At 42.1% G+C, this 19,458-nt stretch overlaps 1 protein-coding gene across 10 annotated transcripts in view; it reads left to right on the top strand.

Annotated features, from left to right (window-relative positions):
• SLC8A1 (solute carrier family 8 member A1) overlaps positions 1–19,458 on the top strand; it is a 361,990-nt gene that overhangs the window by 71,424 nt on the left and 271,108 nt on the right. For 6 of the 10 annotated variants that reach the window (XM_084792250.1, XM_084792245.1, XM_084792243.1 and 3 more), the window contains one exon: positions 16,398–18,227. In XM_084792250.1, coding sequence (XP_084648376.1) covers positions 16,429–18,227 — 1,799 coding nt within the window. In that variant the 5' untranslated portion in view covers positions 16,398–16,428. Of the gene's footprint in view, positions 1–16,394; positions 18,228–19,458 lie in introns of those variants that run through there. The other 4 variants (XM_084792249.1, XM_084792247.1, XM_084792246.1 and 1 more) reach the window with 1 other exon arrangement.

Raw genomic sequence — 19,458 nt, 5'->3', positions numbered from 1 at the left:
GTCCAGGGTGATCAGTCTTAACTACTCTGTCTTGAAAACTGCTTAATGGGGCTGGGAAGAGAGTAGTGGGCTAAAGCGTAGAAGGGTGTATTTCATGCCTGCCCCCGTCTATCTGTGGACCTTACTGTTTGTTACTGGGGAGTAGTTTCCATGGTATCAATTTGGGATTAGATTAAGAGGAAAGTGGAACTCTGTTGACCATGAAGGTGAAGGAAAGAGTGTGGGTGCTGTTACTCCAACTAAACACAGCAAAGAAAGGTGAGGACAGATACGTAAGAACTATACTAGTTGCTCTTTCAAGCTCATGGTGTTTTGAAACAATAAAATACATTGAAAGAGCTTTTGTTAGCGAGCTATATTTAACATGGTTTTTTTATCGACAAAAATAGACTTTTATTTATCTTGCGAAGTAAACGCATGGCTCCTTCCCTCTCAGTGTTTAATCTGTTTCTTTGACAAAATAAATGACGATAAGAACTCTGTAACTTCTATAAGCTGCATTGCTCCTTTATAAAGAGAATGGATAGGAAAAAACAAAAACAAAAGAAGACATGAGCGATGCAAAGAAAGTGTTTTTTACACTCACCTGTGTCATTTTCATGTTGTTATATTCGGTGTGTCCAGCCTTCATTCTGGGTGCTCGATATAGAGGGAGAACATATACAAGCAGAAAGCAGGTATAGGTATCAATAAGATCTGAACTGAGATGGAAGTTAAATACATAGCAAAAAGAATAAAAATTAGAGAAGATGATATTACATCTGGTTGCAGGTATCGTATGTATGTTTCTTTCAAATAAAAAATTCAGCGGTTGTTTTGTTAATAATTTAGTGGAACAGGTGCTACATTCTGTCACTTAGGGATAAAGTCTTTTGCTTAGCCATTGCTCAGCACCAGCCGTACTTGTACTTCATGACTGGATCTCCATGGTTAGACACCCCTTTCCCCAGGAAGATCATTTATCCACTAACCTCCCATCTGACCAAATTCTAGTGCTCCCTCTTGTGGTGAGTATTCTCCCCGGCTTTCTCCTCTAGACTCAGGGATGCTGTCTGTCTTCTCAGTGCTCTTTCAGCTGTCTGCCTCTCCAGCTGGAATTCCCAGAGGCCTCCAAGGCTAAGCAGGCCAGTGATTTAACAGCACTGGCTGTTCCCACTTTCCCCTCTGAACAAAGTGGTCTTTGGCTCCTGGGAGATGTCGCTGAGAGTTAGTGGAAGTAGATTTCAGGTGTTTTCCGACCCATTGGGACGGACTAGACTTGGGAAATGTGAGCCTTTAGCTTTTGCCTGTGGGAGTTTGATTTAAACTCAGGACTAGTCCAGTGGGGCCTCATTAGATGCAGTAGAATTATTTTCCATTCCCTCTCTTTCCCTCCCTCCCTCCCTCTCTCCTTCCCTCCCTCCCTTCCTCCCTCCCTCCCTCCCTCCCCACCTCTCTGTGTGTCCCTCCCTTTTTCCTTCCCTCCCTTTCTCCCTCCTCTGGCCATCCCTCTCTTGCCACTTCCCTACTTTTCCTCTCTTTTCTCCCAGCCTCTAGCCTCTCATGTGTACATGTGCATCATGCTGAAACTGTACTACGCAAGGAGTAGGCTCTCAGTATTACTTATATGCAGCTCAGGCAGCTGACTTGGAGACCTCTAGGATCACTGCGTACTGCTATGCTTTCACCAAGGGAATTCATAATACAAATATAGAGTGTCTTGATTCAACAGTCTTGCTCTCTTCCCTGTCAACTCTGTTTGGAAGCTGGCTGCCTTGCACTCATATTTGCAACCATCCTTTGGTCTTTTGGTCCTCGGTCCTTCCAGTCCAGATAGTAACAAGGTAGGTGAAGGTTCAAATAACACACATCTTTACTTTATTTCCTGCCCAGTTTTCAAAAAAAAGGAAGGGAACACCCTGACTGACAAGTGAAGCAAGGAAAATGATTCTGTGGTTGGGGGCCAGTACGTCATTTATAATAAGTTGTTCGAGTTTGGTAAAACAGTCATAGGGTGAAAGCCTTTGTCCATTGGCTAACATAGAATCTGAAATCATTATTAAGACATTCATTTGAGTGAAGGAATTCTGACAGATCCCTAACAAAATACGGAGCTATTGGCCATCAAAGGGCTGCTCTGTATGAATCTTTACAGGCCATTAGCATGTGTTGATTTGTGAACCAGAAATGCTTCGTGCAACCAACTGGCAGAAAGTCCCGAGGACCTGGGATACTGCAAGACAAAGAGGAAGTGAAAGAGTTAAAACTGCACTTCTGCCCAGTGAATGCCCTCTGAAGACCTTCTGATGGGGAAGTACAAGGAGGAGCCTAGTGACTGGGAGCACAGCTTTTGCACAAGGGGTCAGTAACTGGAAAATTACCAGAGGCAGACAAACATGGATTCCTACACTCAGGTTTTACTCTTGAGCAACCTTTGAATCTTCTCTTGAAAAGGTAGTCTCTTTTCAGTCTTCTGAGAAATGGGCAGAGTATTTCTCAGAGTAAATTGACAGTTTTCAAATCCTGGAGTTGCTGTATTGTAACATTTCGCAGCATTCGCACTGATAACCTAGATAAAAACAGCCTGATGCTCATTCAGGTAAATGGTCCCCTGAACACTCAAGAGATCTTGAGAAATTAATATAAATATCAGGAGTCATCTTAAAAGGACAGAGTAGTCACTCTGCAGATTTCATGCCATTGTAGGCTAGGTCACAAATAATACCTTTTGTTGTTGTTGTTGTTGTTGTTGTTGAATCTATTGTGAGATCAAGTCAAACAGCAAGGCAATGAGTGATTCAGTAAATTACATGAATCTAACCATGTCATCTGTTGAGCACTTGGTGTATGTATGGCCCTGCACTAGGCTTTTTAGAAAATACACATTGGAACATATGGTGCAGGTGAATGACTTGGTCATGGGTGAATAAGAGACTGTACAAAAGCCATGCTCCAGGTTTCATGGTTCTTGTCATGATCTAGAATACCCGTAGATGAAATAACGTGGCTGTGTAGGATCTGAACTGCAAAAGAATGAAGTTCTGGGTGAGATGAAAGGGAAAGATGGGGAGAAGAGAGAGGATGAACAGGGAGGAGGGGGGGAGGAAAGGGTATTTCTGATCATCATAAAGAGGTAAAGGGCTTAGAAAACCAATACGCCTAATAGTTTTGAATCATGTGAAGCATGTCCTAGGCATTTTACGACAAGGACAACCATAGAGCAATGCTACGAGCATCTCCATGCTTACTGGTCTGCCCTGCTCCCTGCAGGACTGTGGACATGTACTGTTGAGTCAGGAGAATTAGTAGCTTTTGGCACTGTCCAAATGCATTTCACATTTGAAAGTAAAATTCACTACGGACTCACGGCATAGCCTTGAAAGACAGAGGCCCAACCATCAGGGATTAGAAAGGGTAGATCTCCCATCAGCTCACTTCTCCTTTTATCTTTTGTTCTGTTTTAAAGGCTCACTATGGAGCCCAAGTGGGCTTTGAAGTCTCCTGCCTCTGCCTCTAGGTCTCTGGTATTTTAGGCGTGATGCTATACTGGGTATTCCTTGGTACCACTCTAGGCGGTTTTGTTTATTTATCATCGATGGCTCTGAGGCACTCTCCCTGCATTCCTCCAGGTCCCCCCCAGAGCCTCACTGATGCACAGAACAAATGGCTGCCCTCGGCTTGTGTTCATTCCTTGGTGTAGAACATCTAAGCCTAGTGACAGGTTTAGGTCCTTGGTTTGCTTATTCTCCTCCCCAAGTGACACTGGCTTTGTAGGCCTTCACTATAAATGGCATCAAAGAGTTCATAAATTCTATATCTCAGGAGTATCTTGTCCTGTTCAAAATACCTTTCCTATAGTGGACATCATGACCACCCCAGAGCTGAAGTTTGTGTGTGCTGGACAAATTTAAAGGTTCTTTCCCCAGGAATGTTTTCTGCCTTTCTTCTCAGAACATGTAGTTCCTTCAAGAGATTTTTTTTAAAATCAGTGCTTTCATTTCAGACCATGCTTGTCAGTAGAAAACACATTAGATGGCATACAGTTTTCTGTTTGTTTGTTTGTTTACAAATAAAAAAATGAAGAAAGAGTACCTAACATCAAATGGCTGTAAGGTTGCAGAGAGAGTGATACCCAGAAGTTCTTCCATCAAGGTCAAGACTCCTTTTCTTCCTCTCTGGCTATGTAGAAGACCTTCCGAAACGGGGCTCTTTTTCCAGCCTCAGGGATGCCTAGATATTTAACATGGATTCCCCATGGAGTAAAGAACACTAAGATATTGCTTTTTGTTTGGGGACATTGACCTTTCAACTCCAGGCCCTTTGTATTCTCAGCCTACAGGTTTGTGAGGCCATCAGGCATTTTCATTCATACACATATTTGTTTGAATTCAACATTTCTCTCAGCTCATTTTTCTTGTCTATTTGAGGAGGCATGATAATGATTAAAAATAGTAATAACTGGGGGTGGAGAGATGGCTCAGTGGTTAAGAGCACTGCCTGCTCTTCCAAAGGACCTGGGTTCAATTCCCAGCACCCACATGGCAGGTCACAACTGTCTGTAACTCCAAGATCTGACACTTTCACACCAATGCACATATATTAAAATTAAATAAAATATTAAAAAATAGTAATAACAATAATAATAAGCCTGTGCCTTTTGTGGGGGGAATAATATGTTAATTCTGCAGTTTCGGTAACACAAGTATTCTATAATGATTTATCCATAACCTAAGGGATAAATAATGAAAGTCCTTGTCCCTACGGTGCCTTTATATGAATATGTTAAAAGATGTAGACTGTAGCCTTGGGAAGGTGGGACGTAAGTATGCATACAATGGCATAGACCCCAATTTTTTCATATATATATATATATATATTTCTAATAGTGATAAAAATGATTTTGACTTTGTGGACCATGGGGTCTGTCACATTCATCCAATTCTATTCTTGCAACAAGAAAGCTAACGTAGACAGTACACACATAATGAGAGAGCTATTTTTCTTAAGAAGTTATTTATAAACACCGACTCTGAATATCTCATGAGTTACCTTTGAAATGTGAAATATTCCTTTATTCCAGCTTTCAATCATCTGAAAATGGGAAAACATTTTAATTTCATGGGCTTTACAAGACCAGGTGGCAGGCTGGTGTTGGCCCATTGGCCACGCATGGATTCTCAATTCCTGACATACAGAGTAGAGCATGGGAGGCAGGCTGCAAATGCAACATTAGTGAGCAGTTGGTATAGAGTCAAGAGAGGTGTCCTAGAAATTCACCGGCCTTGTTTTAGAATCTAGTCTGTCACTTTTGTGACACGTGGCTTTGAAAAAGTGTTGCAGTTATCAGCCTGAGGTTTCTGACTGAGAAATGGAGAACAAAGTTATGTGACTTGAAGGGCTTTCCCAGGAGAAATAATAATAATAATAATAATAATAATAATAATAATAATAGTAATAGTAATAATGACAACAACAATAACAATAAGTAGTAGTAGTAGTAAAGAAAATTTACAGAGAGAAATTGGCTTTAAGGATGAATCAGGGAGGTTAGGTATAAAGTTTTGAGAAGGGAAAATATGATTCATATTCAGTGTTTTCATTTAGTAGCTCAGCTGACTATCGGAAACAGCCGACCAGAGAAGTGGACAGGTGCTGTGTTATGAGTGGTACTGAATGCCAAAATGTGGGATTAGAGTATTTTAACTCCAGACTGTTAGCAGAATCCCTTGTGTCTACAGCTGAGTGGGAGAGAGTAAATGGAAGGGGCTTGTCCAAATGTCATCAGTAGGGCTGACTTTGGTCTTCATTTCTTGTAGTCTCTAGATCAGTGAGCCCTTCATCTACCCCTCTCCCCAGAATGGCATGTCAGAAAGCAATTACAGGCAGCTGGATAGCTCTGACTTCCAAGAGGGAAGATCTCATAGCAACCAAAGAAGCTCTTTCCAGTGTTTTCCAAATATGATCTCATACCCACCCCCCATATGAAGATAGGTCTGTGAGTAATCCCATTATCCAGAAGGGGAAAGCCACAGGGTCAGCTGAAGCCTTGCACTGAAGTAACTTATTCGCCAGACTCCCTGTAGTTTTCTAAATGTCTAAATAGCTCAAATGTTACTTCCTCACGTGCCTTTCACTAAAACCCTAGAGATCAAGCCCCAGGGCTCTACTTTTATATGATTGTTTCTCTTAAAGAGAATTTGCCACAGCTAATGATTACAGTTTTTGGATAATAATTTAGAGTAACATCTGTTGCTGGCTTTAAGGGAGGGGAGACATTCCATGAGGACTGAGATTGTATTTATCCCATTTGTAGTTTTAACACCTGTGAATTACACTTTACAGGCATTCAGCACCTGGTAAATGGATGAATGGGTGAATGGATGAGTGGATGGATGGATGGATGGATGGATGGGTGGATGGATGGATGGGTGGATGGATGGATGGGTGGATGGATGGGTGGATGGATGGATGGATGGATGGATGGATGGATGGGTGGATGGATGGGTGGATGGATGGATGGGTGGATGGGTGGATGGATGGATGGATGGATGGATGGGTGGGTGGGTAGATGAATTGATGGATGGATGGATGGATGGATGGATGGATGGATGGGTGGATGGATGGATGGATGGATGGATGGATGGATGGATGGGTGGATAGATGGGTGGATGGATGGATGGGTGGATGGATGGATGGATGGATGGGTGGATAGATGGGTGGATGGATGGATGGGTGGATGGATGGATGGATGGATGGGTGGGTGGGTAGATGAATTGATTGATGGATGGATGGGTGGATAGAGGCTTGCATGGTGGGCTACTCATTAACAGTGATGAAATGATTTTTATTTAACTTAAGCAAAGGACTGCAAAGCAAAGGAATTATATGTATGAGTCAAATGACTAGATTTTTTTCTCCTTTTTCCTCCACACTCATTTTCCCCCTAGATTTCCCAGTATCTCCTCTCAGGATTAACTCTGTGATAGATGCTCACCTGTCAGAAAAAGGGGATAATAAAGTAGTTTCAACATTATTCCTAACAGTAAAATTATAACCCTTCAGCTGATATCTACACAGTTTTTCCAAGATAAATATGTGTAGCTGGTTTGAAGGGCACACACCGCATTTCCTATATAATAGGGAACATACATGTTTCATAAACTGCTTAGGGATTTGTGTAAATTTTTGTGTTTTCCCACAGGCCATCAGCACTCCATTTATTCTGTTGAATAATAGGAGTTGACAAGTTCCTCTTTAAACCGACTTCCCTTTTGACATTTTACTGCTTCTAGAAGAATATGTGTGTGGTTTTAGAGCCAACCCATTGAGTGTTCTGTCAGGAACTTTCCACAACTGAGCATAGAATATTGACAAAAGAGCCACATAATGGAAACATTTATATACTTGATTATTATGTATCACATATGATGTTTTATATTCTTTTTAAAAATATTCTTTTTGCTTCCCACTTCTGCTATCCTCAGGAGCATCTGATTTATCTGTGGATAGAGATTGATACCAAACAAGAAAAAGACTTACTTTTAATGTTAAAGTCCATCTCCAAAGAAAGGTTTTTTGAACTCAAAGATGAAGCAAGGGATAGGCTCATTAAATTCACCAGACTATACTCATTTAACAAGCATTTTCTTTGTAAATAAATTAATTGGCAAAAAGAAAGTCATTTGAGATGTTCTGGTATCATTTATCTTGAAATCGAATTATATAGGCAAAACTTCCTGTTCCAAGAGGCACACTAGAAAGTAAAAAGAGCAACTGCACAGGTCAGATTAACTCTGGAGTTTAAGACTGGGGCATACAGGCAGTGCCTATGAAAAGCCTATAATTTAAGGAGTGTAGATTTTTCCACTACTCAAATCTGATCTAGGGTTCATGGTCCTGCATACCTGTTTTATGGCGTTTGCCATCTGCAAACTTCCATAATGGTCAGGCATTGCTCTAGACAGTGTCTAGCAATCACAGCCCTTTTCTGATTAAAGAGGCAGAACTGGGGTGCAGCACGATCATGAATTAGGTAATTTGTAGGTGCCTTCATCTCCCCCTTGAGGATCATCTATGACCTCCTCATCCTCTAGCCTTCTACCCAGTCAGGAAGGGCCTTCCCGTTGGAATCCAACAGGGTTCCCATCTCGTCTGTAAGAGGCAACGCCATGTGATAAACTTTTTTTTCCACACCGGTGTCCTAATGATTTACAAAGCACACGATTGCCCTGCCATCCTCCGGCACTAACTTAGCTCCACTGCCTTAATTAAGTGTTCTCCTGAGTGTGTGATTCCTGCAGACGCACCTGCCTCGGAGTCCTCACTGTACCCTGCTCAGCTTTTGCTTTTCTTCCCATCTGGCTTTTATTCCACGTCTTTTCAAGGAATGGTGCCAAGATCACACTGCCTTAAAACTGCCTGTGTCTGCAGGAACATTACAAGTCTATCCGTTGTGTACCTGAGGTGTTTTATTGCCTCCAGATGACTTGGGGGAGAAATGATGATGATGAGACAAAGATTCCTGCCATTGTTCCCACCATATGATCTTTTCAGATTACCCCTCCTTCCATGCACCAGAGAGATTTCTCTTTAGATTCCATCCTTTATGGAATGTTCTTGCCTTCGCAGAACCACGAGTGTGGAGGCCTGATGTTGGCACAGGGTGTCTTTCTCCGTTGCTCTAAGGCAGGGTCTCTCAATAGAACCCAGAGCTCACCAGTGGGTCAGACAAGCTATCCATCTTGCTCTGGGGATTCCTTCATGTACGTCCACAGTACTGGACTCACAGCAGGCTGTCACACTTATAAGGGCTAATAGTTGGTCCTGGGGATGCAGACTCTGACCTTCACGCTTGCCTGACAAGCACTTTATTCAGTGGTCCATCTCACTCCACATTTCCAGTCTAAGATGGAGAAGATTTTGGTGGAAAACAGTTTTTTTTAAATAACTTACATATAGAAGCACACACGTGGCTTCATTCTTTTCCAGCACATAAAAACCAACTGTCAAAGGAAGGCTGCTATTTCTCTTCAAGGTTGACAGTAAACAGATTTCCATCCGAAGTAGTTACTGTTGTCAGCCAGAAGGCCCATGGAAGAACCGGAGGGTACAAGGGAGTCAAGGCTCCTGACTCCATGAGGTAACCCTTAAAATACCCGGATCCAGGCCCAGAGATGCAATGGTCTAAGTTTCTAGAATCTTGGATGTAGTACACGCGAGTCTGGGAACTTCCAGGTACTTCACCTGAGTGTTCAACAATGTTATTGGGATGCCAAAAGAACCCTTCTTTTTCTGCAATCCTTTAGTAATGGAAAAGGTCCTTCTAGAAAGGCGGTCCATGCCTCAACCCCAGTTACACCCTGAGAAGTGCTAGTTGCATTGAAAAGTATTTTCTCATCTTTGCCACATGGTGCTGAAGAGGTTGGCACATGTGAGGGATTAAGAAAAGCTAAGTCAGTGAAGCCATGAACGAAGAACATGTTGTTCTTGCAGGGGTTTTGTTTATGTGTTTGTTTGTTTTGTTTTGTTTGCTTTTATTCTTGACCGGTTTAATTTTTTTAAATTAGTTTTGATATAAGGCAGTGAATTTGTAAGCTGTACTGAGATCCTTGAAAAAGTTCTGGTTTATTAAAAATATAGTTTTGCCTTGTTCCTACCTGCCTCTTGTTCCCCTGCCAGGTCCTTTTTTTTTTTTTTTTTTTTTTTTTTTTTTTTTTTTTTTTTTTTTTTTTCTGTTAGTTTTGCTACCTTCCTCCCTGCTAGAATTTCTTCCCACCCTTTGGTTTTCTCCTAAGCAAACTGAAAACCACTGAGTGTGTCACATGATGTTGGAATAATTTTGGACATCAGACTTCAGCTGATGACCCCCCCCATGGGAAGACAGGAGTAAAAACCTGGAAAGCCTGGAGATAAATCAGTCTGCACACATGTAACCATATGGGAAAGAATGCTGCCTGTTTATTAAATACCACCTATCTAAATACAGAGCCCTTTGTCTTCATCCAACAGTATTTAACCCTTTGTAGACATAAACAAATAAACTCACTGTCATATAATGCCAAGTACCCATACTTTTTTAAATCCTTTTTTTATAGCATTTAAGGTTGAATGACCTTTCCCAACAAAGTATTATAAACTATGTATTATACTTTTCTAATTTGTAAAATAAGAATGATAATACAAATCTCCTTGCACCACTGACAGATGGCTCAAGGAGATGAAGAAAAAGAAACTGGCATGCGCACGCACGTGCGCGCACACACACACACACACACACACACACACACACACACACACACGGGGGGGGGGGGAGAGAGAGAGAGAGAGAGAGAGAGGAGAGAGAACATGCTTATCCATTATTTAATCCTTTATGGCCATCACTGCTGTAAGTGCAGTCATGACATGCACAATACAGACAAGGGATGGTGACACTGAAGTCATTTCTTACTGACCACTAATGGAGCCCCCAGATTATCAAAGTGTCTTTTCTCTGAATCCCTCTCTGTCTTCTATTGCAAGCCTTTCTTTGTCTTCCAGTTTTTTCTTCCTTCCCACATGTTCCCATTAGCATGCGGAGTTAATGTATTTAAATTTAATTTTTCACCCATTTTCTAGGACTTCTAGCATGGCGGGGATTGGAAGAGGTTGGGTTATACTGAAAGGAGAGGGGACAGATGCTTCCTTAAGTATGCTCACAGTATCCAGCGCTCTCAACCATGCATTCAATCTGCAAAACAGAGCTGCCATAGGAAAACCCGAGGCCACCCTAGAACCACAGGATTTGGAAGAGCACCCTCTCTCCATGCTAGAGACCAGCTTTCCCAACTGGAAATTCTTTGCCATGTGATTGAAAAACTGATTTTCTGTCTTCTGGCTGACACTACCATTGGCTTTTCATCCTGGTGCCCACCTTTGCTTATTGAGGGCACATCCAATTCACGGAGTGAATATGTTTAAGTGCAGGAGCCCAGGCCCAATTCCCAGCTTCTGATACATCACCAGGGATTTGATGACTCAGCATATGACCCTATGAGACTTATTCATCCAGCAAGTGTGTGCTGTGCATCTTTTATGCACCGATACTGACTCCAGGAACCAGGAATATATCGCTGAAAATAAAATAAAATAAAATAAATACACACAAGAAACAAAAACTTGGGTTGCTCTAAGGTTTGAGTCGATTGAGGTAAGATGACAATAAATAGAATCATTGAATAAATTTTTCATCGTGTAAAAGTAATAAAGGGCTACGGACAAAGCAGAGAGAAGGGCCAGTATGTGGGACAGATGGCTTCTCCATAACTCCTTCATTTGCTTTAATCCTGTATCTTTAATCTTTCTTCCTTTTTCAGGATTGCGTTGCCTAACCCTTACCCGACTGGCTTCCCTTGCTAGGCAACTTGAGTGGGTGTTTTCTGACATGAAACAGGGTCCTGACTCCACTTTTATTAGTTCAAAGAGAAGGTCATGGGCCCCTCATCTGGCCTCCACAAGCCTAGCTCTTGAAAGATCCTCTGCTCTATTTGATAGGTGGTGGGGGAGGGTAAATTACAACGGTGTTAGTGCAGAGTGACTGTGGAAAGTGAGTCCTCTCAGAAGTCTGGCTGTGCTCTGCAGGGCCTAAGGTTGAAAGCCAAGGCTCTGGGTGGAATGGTCAGATGCAAAGAACCATCATCCTTTGCTGTCCGCTCTTTGTTCAGAGGAGCTTGGAAGTCCTTGCGTGGGCCGTAGATAAAGGTTTACATATGCTTAACTGTTGCCTTAGAAATAGATTAGCTGCTTAGCTTCGACGATTTCAGTCGGCAAGAATGACACCAGCTGCCAATCAACGGTGAGCTGGGCTGGTGGGAATCAAGCCCATTGCTTTCATCTGAGTCATGTACTATTTGACAGCCACAACTGACTATAGCCTCCGAAGGGAATAAGCATTCTTCCTAGATGTCTTTGCGGTGGAGGCTCTTTCTCTTTAAAGCAGCAGTTTGAGGAGCACATATCTTGCCCGTGTGTTTCTATTCCTTGCAGCTATAACCTTCCCTTTTATATATGTGACTGGTTGGCTTTTTTTGCCATCGCCTGTCACTACCATTCAGCTCCGTAATATGCATGGATGTCATACCGCTGTTTTGTCTGATCTTAAAATAGGCAGCACATAGAAGGTCATCCAGGCACTTTTGACATAATGCTAGTTGTAATTTGGATGGAGGAATGGATGTTTCTATGTGATCCTTGGCTATTGTTAATCTGAATCCCTCGCAATCAACCCACACTTGTCCTAGTATTTGGGACACCGAACACGAATGTAAGAAGGCCTGGAAGGAAGTAAAATGTATATTTGCTTGTCTGAGGCCCTAGATTACATCCCTACTCTACTTTTATGAAGGTATATGTGAAGAAGATGAGCTAAAACTAGTTAAACAATGAAGAAAAAGACCCTGGGGGGAAGGGAGGCAGTAGGAGCAAGAAGCAAACTGCCTTGTATCTAACATCTATTCATATCCTGATATTTGGATTGGCTATTAATTTAATGGAGACCGAAACCGAAGTCCAGAGAGCTCTTTCCAGCTGCGTCATTGCCAACAAGTTACATCAATGTTTTGTAGACACTGATTTCACAAATTATTGTGCTGTCCCCTTTTGAAAATCACTGCGATGTTTTTGGGTCACCCCCTCGCCTGTCCCCCTCTTCTCGCTGACACTGATCATGGTGATGGATTTGTACAGATCCACCTGCCTTTGTACGTCTGGTAGCCTTCTGGCTAAGGACAGTGTCGGCTATGGGCTAAGGCAGCAGTGGAGGGCAGAGCCTTTTGTTGGCGGACCTGAGATTGCCCTGACAGTGTACACAGGAAGTGGTTGCCAGGCAATTGCTAAAGGCTAAGGCTTGCGGGGCAGCTGTCTCTAGGAACATGCCAGCTCTTGTGCTGTCATTGATGCTAGCCTGCTTCACTGTCTAATCCTAACAGAAAAATCCTGGCTGTTGGGAACCTTCCAGGAGACTGATGCTAACGCAGTTCTCCTTACTCTAAGAGGCTCTCTGAAGGGCTAGTTCAAGCAGAAACACACCACCTGTTACTTCACCTTTTACCAAAGGAGCAGCTAATGATACTACTCTAGGAAACAGACTAAGGTTTAATATGCTTTCACGGATCCACACTGTGTGTGAGTTTCACCAAACGCTAACCTGTCTACTTCTCAGTTACCCCACTACGAACAAAGAGTTATGTCTCCAGTATAGAATTTACTTGTCTAACCACCCTTTAGTCCATTTCAACATAGAGTTATTGTCAGGGTACCAAAAAGTTCCACAGGGGTGCTAGTTTGCCTGGGTTGTCACGGAGACCTCAATACAAGAACAGTATAGCACAGAAGTGTGTCCTGTAAATATTATAAATAATTGATGTACAGGAAGAACTTAGCATGATTTCTACAGCAATGTTTGTATGTGGAATGTCTTAGTCTCAGGAAGTTGACTGTGAGTTGTTATTGTGCCTTTTAAAAAAATTGAGGCTTGTTAGAAAAAAAAAAGTGATTAGTCTGGGGCACAGAAAGCAGTCTATAACAGCTCAGAGATAAGCCAGTGTTGTCTGTCTCAACATATAGGAAGAAGTACACGCTGAAGGTCAGAGATCACACCTTAAGAGGTCTTCAGAAGACTTCAAGTGTTTAGGCTTGATTACAGGGAGGCGGGCACGAAAAACCAACAAGGGATTTTATGGTAGCTGAAAATATCTTCTTTGCTTTCTATAAGTTCAAACTGACTGACGCATGAAAAGCGGAGCACTGCCTTTGACAGTAATTTGGAGAGCATAGTTAAGTCTGGTGACTTAGAGACAGGCACAGCCTCTTCTGTTCCTTCTTTCCTATATTTTTAGGTTCTCAAGACATTTTGCATTGAACATCTTCCGAAGGGATTACTACAAAGGCTTTCTCCTTTCTAAACGTTAGCTGTCTGATCTTTAATTTGTATACCTGCCAGACATCAAACTCCTTTAACACAGATCTTATTATAGGCTCCCTGTTTCTGTATCTGATCCCACAGTCAACTTTTTACCGGTCCAGATAAGAGATGCTTCTGGAAAGACCATGTGATAGCACATTCTGATCAGCTGCCTCTCCCAGGGGACCTATTTCCATTCTTGCCAAGGCCAATACCTCCATATTGCAGAGACCTGGCCTTCTCAGTCACTTCCTTCACCACACTGCTCTCTCTGTGGTTTTCAATAAACCTTACCAAGTAGTGTTATTATTAGGACCTTTCCCATATGTAGTTGGCTGGAATCCACCTCTCTTAGGTATCTACAAGGCTTTATCTCTTCCTTTCCTTTGGACTTTACTCAAATATCACCTCATCTTTTGAGCTCCAATATAAATTCAGGCATGCCTTTTGTGCACATACCTAGATACACAGTCTCTGTTTTTAACTAATTGTCTGTGCTCCACAATGTTTACAGTTATTTATTTGTTGCCTCCATATTAGAACAGAAGTTAATGAAGACAGACATGCGTGTTTTAGTCCTTAGTGAATATTGAGGACGGGAGAGAAGAAGAGCTGAATGCAAAATTCATAGTAAACACATAAATATTTGTGGCCTAAGTAGATCCACAGGTTGGAATCAGATTGTTAACTCGTCTTACTAGCTGGTTGAATGTCCCTTCATTGTAGGCAAATATTTCACAGTCCACACAAAATCTGCAATGACTAAAGAGGTGGACAGACTTGACTAGGAATGTCTCATACTTTGCTTAAATTATATATGTATGTATGTATGTATGTATGTATGTGTGTATGAATATAAAGAAAGAAAGTAATCTCTCATCAATTATGAGCCAGAAGGGACTCCTGGCTATGGCAGAATCCAAGAGGTCCCCTGCTATGTGCTGGGCAAGAGATTCTTTTGGCTTGGATTTGATGTGATTTTTCTGCCATCCACCACAGACATGGGTCAGAAAACATCAGCAAAAGTGAGGTGGCTTCCAACCAGATTGGAACAACGAGAATATATGACTTTGCTTTAACTTTCCGTAGATGACAGAGTTCTGACTGTGACCCCTTTTTTCCCCCATGCTTTATGGGTGCCATAAGTGACTCTTCCTTGACACACTCCAGATGAGAGTCATTATAGCCGTTCCTTTGCATTTACTCCAAATCCCAGGCCTTAAAGGCAGAGGTAATATGAGGTTTCAGCTGAGTTCTTCATGAGCTAGTGGGTGAACTTAGGACCTAGGTGACTCAGTCCACATCTTCACTTTTATCATTATTTGTGCTGCTCAGTGACTCTATCGCCATGTCCTTAACTGCCAACAGTTCTTCATCATATGTGTACTTTGTGGCGACAGCTATTATGCTACATGAGGTAATTTAGATGGAATCATCAATTCTGCATTTTTTTAGTCACTTGATCCCACTATAGAACTAATGTGTGTTTTGGAACGATCATGGAAAGTATGACAATCCACACAGAGAAGGAACACCGTACGGCTGACTTCACAGCATTCCAGGCTCTTCCATACAGCTCAGCCCAGGCCTGGCTACCTCTGTGCCTGTTGCACACTGCCAGCAGCTTCCAAAGCAGCCTGTATATTCAAGTGTGAAGAGATACTCATGGAAAACCACAGGACAAGCTGATAGCCGATCAGATGACACAGCTGAAGTGGGAAGACGGGGACTGTGCACTGATTAAAAACATGCTTTTAAAAACTGTACCTAAAATGGGGGAACACTTCATTTTCAGTGAAATATTTTCCCTCACAAGAACATAGACCTTTGAGCTTTATTGCCAGTGAACTGGGAGATTTCTGCTTCCAAGGAAGCTTGGAGGAGGATGTGTTTGCACAAAACACAATAACAGTGTACTTCAGGATTTCAGATAATCAACACGACTTGCATTGGGAGGATTTTAGTCAGAGTCTGAGTTTCAAGATGGGAATCTTAATAAGGTGATTTTTGTCAATGAAATAGTTTCCAAAGGTAATGTACTAACTCAAATGTAAAAAAAAAATCCACTTTTGAGCAACAAGGAAGAAATTACTTAATGCTCCAAAGGTTGTGCTTTCTGTTATTGTTGGCAGTTAGCATGCATCAGCACGTGCTCTGTAGAGCTACAGTATAATGAGGACTTGTCATTTTCAAGGAGCCAATTGTCTGTCTTGCTCAATAAATGGGACCACATGTGGGAAATCCACAAACAGTGAGAGTGAATTGTAAATTTTACAAAAGATTGTTCAGTCACTGGTGGATTCTTAGAATAAAATAATGATTCCCCAAAGATTTTGTGACTGTCCAACATACAGATAGATAGTTTTGGGTAAAAAAAAAATAATACACATAAGTTATTAGTGATGTTTTGGCTCTAATGATGTGATTTCTCCTTTCCCTCTTTATTTTTATTTTATTTTATTTATTTATTTTTTTGCAGTAGGTTGGGACTGTTGGAAGTTTCACTGTACAACATGCTGCGGTTAAGTCTCCCACCCGGGCTTTCAATGGGATTTCATCTGGTAGCTCTGGTGGCTCTCCTGTTTTCCCACGTTCACCATATAACTGCGGAGACAGAGACGGAACCAGGAGGAAATGCAAGCACTGAATGTACTGGCTCTTATTACTGTAAGAAAGGGGTAATTTTGCCCATTTGGGAACCCCAAGACCCGTCTTTTGGGGATAAAATTGCTAGAGCAACTGTGTATTTTGTGGCCATGGTCTACATGTTTCTTGGAGTTTCTATCATTGCCGATCGGTTCATGTCCTCCATAGAGGTCATCACGTCTCAAGAAAAAGAAATAACCATAAAGAAGCCCAATGGAGAGACCACCAAGACGACGGTGAGGATCTGGAACGAGACTGTGTCGAACCTGACCTTGATGGCCCTGGGATCCTCTGCTCCTGAGATTCTCCTGTCAGTCATTGAAGTGTGTGGCCACAACTTCACCGCAGGGGACCTTGGTCCCAGCACCATTGTGGGAAGTGCTGCCTTCAACATGTTCATCATCATTGCGCTTTGTGTCTATGTGGTCCCTGATGGAGAGACAAGGAAGATTAAGCATTTGCGTGTGTTCTTTGTGACAGCAGCCTGGAGCATCTTTGCCTACACCTGGCTGTATATAATTTTGTCTGTCATCTCTCCTGGCGTTGTGGAGGTCTGGGAAGGGTTGCTTACTTTCTTTTTCTTTCCCATCTGCGTTGTGTTCGCTTGGGTAGCAGACCGGCGGCTTCTCTTTTACAAGTATGTCTACAAGCGGTATAGGGCTGGCAAGCAGAGGGGGATGATTATTGAACATGAAGGAGACAGGCCAGCTTCCAAAACTGAAATTGAAATGGATGGGAAAGTGGTCAACTCTCATGTTGACAATTTCTTAGATGGCGCTTTGGTTTTAGAAGTTGATGAGAGGGACCAAGATGATGAAGAAGCGAGGCGTGAGATGGCAAGGATTCTGAAGGAACTTAAGCAGAAACATCCAGAAAAAGAAATTGAGCAATTAATAGAATTAGCCAACTATCAAGTCCTAAGTCAGCAGCAAAAAAGCCGAGCATTTTACCGGATTCAAGCTACTCGCCTGATGACTGGAGCTGGCAACATTTTGAAAAGGCATGCAGCTGACCAAGCAAGGAAGGCTGTCAGCCTGCATGAGGTCAACATTGATGTGGCTGAGAACGACCCCGTCAGTAAGGTCTTCTTTGAACAAGGGACATACCAGTGTCTAGAGAACTGTGGTACTGTGGCTCTCACCATTGTCCGCAGAGGGGGTGACTTGACCAACACTGTGTTTGTTGACTTCAGAACAGAAGACGGCACAGCCAATGCTGGGTCTGATTACGAATTCACAGAAGGGACTGTGATCTTCAAACCGGGCGAGGCCCAGAAGGAAATCAGAGTCGGCATCATTGATGACGACATCTTTGAGGAAGATGAAAACTTCCTCGTGCATCTCAGCAATGTCAGAGTCACTTCAGAAGCTTCAGAAGATGGCATACTGGAAGCCAATCACATTTCTGCACTTGCTTGTCTCGGGTCACCCTGCACTGCCACCGTAACTATTTTTGACGATGACCACGCGGGCATCTTTACGTTTGAGGAACCAGTGACTCACGTGAGCGAGAGCATTGGCATCATGGAGGTGAAGGTCTTGAGAACATCTGGAGCGCGAGGAAATGTTATCGTTCCCTATAAAACCATCGAAGGGACGGCCCGAGGAGGAGGGGAGGACTTTGAGGACACGTGTGGAGAGCTCGAATTCCAGAATGATGAAATTGTGTAAGTTACTTTGTGTGTGTGTGTGTGTGTGTGTGTGTGTGTGTGTATGCATCTTTATGCACATGAGCATCTACTTTTTTTTTTAAACAAATGGGATTCAAGGAACCATAGTTATTAAGAAATATTACTTTCAAAATACCAGGGCTCTCATTGGTGTTTCTTTTCAATATGCACAATACACAAAATCTTGCTATCATTTTTAAAAATTTTGCCCTTTTACATACTTTGTGTATGTAAAAGCATGTAGAGCACGACCAAACAAATTTGTGAACAATTTAGTAGGTTACATAAGATGGGTTGAAAAGTTTTATTCTCTGAATCACGCTCATATACATGTGTGTGTATATGTAAACACTGAAAACAAATGTTTAGTGCATCACAAAAGCTACTAACTTCTTTTCTGTGTACAAATTTGGAAAAATCTAAAATTGGAACACCTCTGGGAATGCCCTGGGTACTGGGATTGACTGAATGTTTCTATGACTCTTATTTGAGATTGTGTATTACGAGACTCTATGACAATGCATCTACTTCTAGGCTAATGTTGAATTATGATACATGATGTGGTCAACCGTGCTTCATCAATTGGATTCCAACATGACTTTATTTAGCTCCAAGACTGGTTTTATTTTACATGATTATGCGAACATTTTACCCTATTGATATACAATAGAGACAGAAATAAGATTCTTAGCAAGAATGCTGGTAGATGAGGAAGTGGGACAGAGACCAAGATGTGGGGGGGAAAAAGGCGACTTTTTCCTTCCCCTTCCTAATGCTTTACCCTGTCTTGATGCCTTGCTGTAACATCGCGTAGCCACTTACAATGATTAGTCTATCAAGAGCCGCTGTTGAGAGAACATGGTCTCCTGCCTAGCCTGGGAGACAGTTTTGTATTCCACCCTCGAGAGTAAGCTTTGGAAAAGACAGGATCAAAAAGGGGAGAAAAGGAGGTTGGAATGAAGGAAAGGACAAAAGAGAGGACATGGTAGGATATTTTGTGCATACTGAAAAACAATGTTGATTGGAACATTGATAATTTAGGAAATTATGGAAAAATATGTTCAATAAGATGAACTCTAAACCTGGTTAAAGTTTGTGCCAGCAGCAGATAATATGTTCAAATGGCAGTATATGCTCACCAAGAATGGCATGCCTGCTACAGAGTATGAAAAAAAAAAAGAAAAAATATATGGGGGGATCGGTAGAGGAAGCCAGGTTTTCCTGAAGG

This window comes from Acomys minous (genome assembly GCF_964271855.1).
Source record: "Acomys minous genome assembly, chromosome: 8".
Lineage (NCBI taxonomy): Eukaryota > Metazoa > Chordata > Mammalia > Rodentia > Muridae > Acomys > Acomys minous.
Note: the sequence above shows the minus strand (reverse complement) of the source record. Positions and strands in the feature narration are given on the sequence as shown.